This window comes from Martes martes (assembly GCF_963455335.1).
Source record: "Martes martes genome assembly, chromosome: 15".
In the NCBI taxonomy this organism is placed as follows: Eukaryota; Metazoa; Chordata; class Mammalia; order Carnivora; family Mustelidae; genus Martes; species Martes martes.
Genome location: NC_137903.1, coordinates 55822805 through 55828299, shown reverse-complemented (window position 1 = coordinate 55828299; position 5495 = coordinate 55822805). Strand labels below are relative to the sequence as shown.

The following is a 5495-nucleotide window of genomic DNA, read 5'->3' as shown; positions in this document are numbered from 1 at the left end:
CCATTCCCGCTCTCTCCAAGCCATGGCTGCTCGCCGCCGCCTCGGCGATGGCCTCCACACCGCTCCTGTCCGCCGTCTTCTTCCCCAAACTGTCCGCGACTCTGCCGCGTGGGGAGGCCGCGCTTCAGACAGCGAGGCTGGGTCTCCGGTTCTTCAGGAACCCGCGCACCCCGAGCCCCTTGGTGCCGGCGCCCGAGCTGCCGGCCGAGAGGCTCCGCCCCGACTTGTGGGCGGTCCCGGACTCCTTGGCGATGGGGGCGTGGCTGGTGTCTTGGTCGGGGGCGCGCCTGCCGCGCGCGGGGCTGCTGTGGCCCTAGTCCTTCTCGCCCTCCCGCGGGGCTCTGTGGCCGCCTAAGGAGCGGCTGGAGGCCATCGGGGCGATCTTGTTCCCCGCGGCCCTGCGGTGGCGGGAACTGCGGGGAGCTCGCTCCTTCTCCCTCCGCTCCCTCCGCTCCCTCCGCTCCCTCAGGTCCTTGCGGGGCGGCCTTCCCGCCGGCTCCCCACTGCCCGCCAAGCTGGGCGCCTCCGACAGGAGCTGGCCTTCCGCCCCGTCCGGAGCGGCTTCTCCCGCAGGCGTGCCCGCAGCTCCGGTCCCGGCGAACGCCAGGCGTATGCCGGCCTCCCCCGCTGCCAGCTCTGCCTCTGTCCCTGCCGGGGGCACTGCCACGGTCTCCTCCCCTCCAGCAAAAGCTGCAGAGGTGGCCCCGGCCACCTCCGAGCCCACGTCGAGGCTCCTTACACTGACCTCGTCCGTGACCTGATCCCCGCTTTCTTCGACCTCTGCCCCTGCTGGGTTCCCCCAGTCCTCTTCGTCCAACAGGGGCGCGCCCAGCATGTCCTCCGCTGGAACGGCGTAGGTCCTGCTGTAACTGTTCAGGGGCGGCCGCAGGAGGTAAATGAGCTTTTCCCAGTAGGGGAAGAGGTCTTCCCGTGCATCCAGAGGGGGGCTCAGCTGCAGGTAGTAGGAGCGGCCGGTGGCCAGCTTGAGGCGCAGCTGTTGTTTCTCACGGTCGTGCACGGAGATCCGCACAAGCTTCAAGGGCAGGAGCCTGGTGAGCTCCAGGGTCCTCGAAGCCTTGCCGCCTTTTCCCTTGGTGGCCTGGCCCCGGCGGGAGTCCTCTTCACAGCCGGTGTGCGGGCGGGCCAGCAGCATCACATCTGGCAGCGGGAGGGTGGGGCTGGTGGATGCCACGGCCACCGTCACCGTTCTGATTCGGTTGTGCACGTCCACGACTTCCCCCCTTTTGCTAATCTGTATAACGTGGCTTTCAAAAATAGGTGCGTACTTGAATATGTCATATTCCCCCTTGCGCAGTTGTCGCTGCAGTTTCCCCATGGCGGTGTTGAACATGCCCACCCCGGAGGCGCTGTGGGCTGTGTGATACGGTGGCAGAGCCTCCACGTTCATGACTACTTTGTGTCCCAAACAGCCGGCCCAGCAAGGGGTGGGGGTTGGTCTGGGGGCTGGTCCCTGGAGCTTCTCCTCCTCGGCCTCTTTGGGTTGGCAGAGCGTGCAGCCCTGCTCCTGCGACACTCGGCTGGCTCTGTGGCAGGGGTCCAAAACCCACCCAAACGCACCCACAGGCCACAGGCCACAGGCCACAGGCTCCCCCTTTGGGTCAGAACCTCCCAGAGACAGGGGTCAGGGTGGGGGGCTCTGAGGGTGACCAAGGAGATGCTGTTGGGTGCCTGGACCTCGGATGAAGCTCTGCAAGGGTATGGAGATGGATGGTGGCTCCTCCACCTCACCTCTGTCCCTCGCGTTTTAATAGCTGTGATAGGCCGGGAACTGCGAACTGCAGTCCTGGTGAGAGACTAACCACTGTCTCAGCCTACAAGCCCCGCACAGCCCTATTTATACTCTGCCGCCCTTTGTGCCCTATCGCTGTCACATACCCCTTTGTTGTCATCCCCCAGACGCCCCCTCAGGGCAGGGCCATCATCTTCCCCCCAAAATGACCCATTGCCCCCACAGAGGACAGGCCCACCCTGCCAAGGCCAAACAAGGCTCACAACCCCAGAATGGAGAATTATTGGAGTGAGTCAAGTGATTCTTAAAGAATAGAACACGCCAAAGATTAGATACGGTTTGGCCCTGCGAGGAAAACAACCTCAGAATCATTAACCCAGAGCTTCCGAGAAGACTCGTTGCTGCGGGGAGACAGAATTAAGAGTTGACTCGTAACCAGCTCGTCCCCGGACTCAAGGCAGCGACGTCACAAAAAGACCCCATCCCATTCCTTTGACCCTCCGATTTCCACACAGGCAGGTGCAGGTAAACGCGAGTCTGGAATAAAGACGTCTGCATAGCATTTGGCTGCTGAACAGCACTTAGCCCGTTAAAGTTCTTTACAATGATTTAAAGTTCTTCTGATTCTCCCAGGTCTGCGCTTGGCAGATCAGCAAAGGGGAGTTCAGAGCATTTAAAGGACTTGCTCAAGGTGAAGGTGATGGTTCAGAGAGGGGTGAGGCAACACCTTCCATGGATCACTGACTGAGTGCTAGCTCGGCCTCCCGCAGGGAGCTGTGGCGTCTATGGGGAAAACAGGACGGGCTTGAGTACTCATCCCAACTCTAGATGGCAGATACAAGGAGAGGCGTGTGTTCAGGGCACAGGATCCATTCCGAGGAGGGGTTCCTGGGCGTGGGAAGGAGTCTGAGGTCGGGGAAGGGTTCACAGAGGAATCAGCAGCTTTAAGGGTGACTAGGGCTCTGCCAGGCGGAGGAAGTATGGGGAGCTAGGGCACAGCATGGAGAGGTGCCGGTCCCAGAAAAGAATGTGCGCAAAGTACAAAACCTTGAAATAGCACATGTGTTGAGCACTTACAGGCATTTCAGTACTGCTGGTTGGCGCCCCAGGGGAGAAGAGGGATGGGAGGCTGGAGAATCGGGCAGCTGGATCTTCGGGCACCTGGGGTGCTGTGTGAATGTCTGGGCCTTGGGGAGCCATTGAAAGCCAGGGTGGACAGCTGGCGGCCAGGGGGCTGTCTGGAGACGGGCGATCCTCCAGGAAGCCAGGATTGTATTAATCCTGGCCAGAGATGAAGAAACCTAATCCTGGGTGGCATTGGGGAAACAGAAGGGGGCAGAGTCAGGAGGTGTTGAAAAGACGGCACAGGACGATTCTCCATCCCACATCCTGGACGGACGGGGAGCTCATGGCCTAGGTTCAGCACTCATCTAAAGGAGGCAGAACAGACCACAGGGGAAGTGCCCTTCCCCGAGGTGACTGTTGGTGTCCAGGGGATAGCAAGAAGAGAGGCTCCTGGAAGCAAGGAGGAATGTCTTAAGATATAAAACTGCTTCTAGGTGGCTAAGGGGTAAAACATCAGTGTAAGGCAGCCAAAGGGAACTGGACAGGAGACGAGAGATCCTGGAGCTGTTCCTCGTGTATCTGGGCGAGATGGATTCACACAAACCCTCCTCCACTGTACAGGTAAGAGTCGCCCAGTAGAGCCCCTTGTGGCCACATCCTGGTACTACGGGCTATTGCTTGAATGATGGGAGCCAGGACTGAGGCTAAGGGGCAGTCACCCCTTCCCTTTGTCACACCACAATTAGCCTAATGCCAACCCCAGACTTGGGAGCTGGGGGGTGGGGGGCGCGGCGGGGAGTGCGTAATGTCTCTCATCCGGGCTGCATGGCTCCCAGGGCAGGGGAATGGCAGAGTGTGGAGTGGCCACAAGACGGGTACCCCAGGAACGTGGGGGTTGCAACTCAAGGGGATAATGAGTGACCGTCCAGAATAGGGGTAGCGTGGAATTAGTGTCACGGTCTCTCTGCGGCCTAGAAGTCATTCGAGAAACCATTGTTGAGCACCTGCTATGGGCAAGATAATTCATGTATGCACACCCATACCAGTAACGCAAATCAAAGTGCGGTGGTGGCCTTGGGGAGTGTATAGAAAGAGGCATCACAGAGAAGGGAAGGTCTGAGCAGAGAGATGATGGAGAAAGAGGAGGCGCTGGGAGCTTGGGGTCTTGGGCGATGTTTCTAGATGACAGACAAGAACAGCACGCCCAGGATATCATGTGTTTAGGGGGTAGGGTGGGGGAGGGTAGTGGGAAGGGGGTGAGGGTGTGTTGGGAAATGAGGCTGGAAGCGGAAGTGAGACCACGGCATAAAGGAGAGGCCAGGAATGCTACCTAAACCCCTGGACCCCAGGATCTTCGTTCCTGCAAATGGGACCTGTAATCCAGAAATGAAGGGCACCTAGAGCTGGGTTTTCCTGGAGCAGAAGAGCAGGAGAACTTAAAATGTGTTATGGAGGTTCATGTTTTCCCACGCTCTGTAAGTGGGTGTTTTCCCACAAGTGTGCCGAGGAAATGATACCACTCCTCTTGAGGGTACCCGGAACACCCAGCCAGTTGGCTTTGGCTGCCAGGAGCCCCATGTGATACCCCAGTATGCCATTCCAGTGTTGCCGTTTTCTACATGTGCCGTGACCTGCAGAAGTTTGGAAGAGATCTTTCTAGCCATGCGCTTGCGTGCACACAATACGGTTGGCAGCAAGGAGCCTCCGAGAAGCACCTTCCTTGGGGGGCTGGCCTCTTTCCCCCAGTTTCGGTTGCTGCTGACCACATCGCCCCTGTTTCTTTCTCCCGCAGACATAGTCATAGCCCCAGCACCTTGCCGTACGCAATTTACGTGAGATTAAAGAAGGAGAAGTTAAAAGTCTCCTTTTTATTGGATTTAATTTAATTTTAAAAATGAATTAAATGTAAAGATTTTCATAATTAAGTTAAATCAATTCATTTCAATTCATTAAATTAATTAATTTAAAAGTTTCTCACAAAACCTTTTAGAAAGTTAAATTGGTTATTTAAAGAACTATCCTTTGCTTCGAGAGCATGCCCTTCCTCCTGTTTTTAACATTTGAGTTTGGGATATAACATACATAGCGGAATCACCCCTCGTGTTCTCTACCACCCGGGGAACCACTATCCTAACCTCTGACATCGGAGACTCATTTTGCTTCTTTTTCCACTTTAGGTAAATGGAATCACATTGTATGTATTCTTTGACTCTGGTTTCTTTCCCTCAGCATCATAGTCATGGGATTTGTCCATGATTTTTGTGGCCGTTATTCCTTCTCCCAGCTCTATTTCATTACAGACATAGACGACAATTTATTGATTCATTCAGCCATTGGTGGGTGTTCGAGTTACTTCCAGTTTGGGGCTAATAAGAATAGTGCTGCTATGAACGTGGATACGCAGATCTTTGGGTAAAAATATACATACATTTCTGTCAGACATATACTTAGAAATGGAATCGAATAGACACATAGGTTCAGTCCTAGATGCTCATTCCACAGTGACTGTGCCATTACGCGCTCCCACCAGGAATGCGTGGGCGCTCTGCTGTTTCCACATCCTCGCCAACGTGCGCTGCTGCTCACCTCGTCCCTTCTAACCGATCTGCTGGGATGGGTGCCTTTTCTCCCTTTCCCATAAAAATATACTTTTTAAAAACATAATATGGTGACCTATAGA

At 55.9% G+C, this 5495-nt stretch overlaps 1 protein-coding gene across 1 annotated transcript; it reads right to left on the bottom strand.

The window, feature by feature from the left end:
- Positions 1 to 313: 313 nt before the first annotated feature.
- LOC308355954 (Golgi-associated RAB2 interactor protein 6-like) lies at positions 314 to 1408 on the bottom strand (the record flags this gene model as incomplete). Its single annotated transcript, XM_080824506.1, has 1 exon — positions 314 to 1408. The coding sequence occupies one exon, from the start codon at positions 1406 to 1408 to the stop codon at positions 314 to 316; it is 1095 nt and encodes a 364-aa protein (XP_080680632.1).
- Positions 1409 to 5495: the final 4087 nt, after the last annotated feature.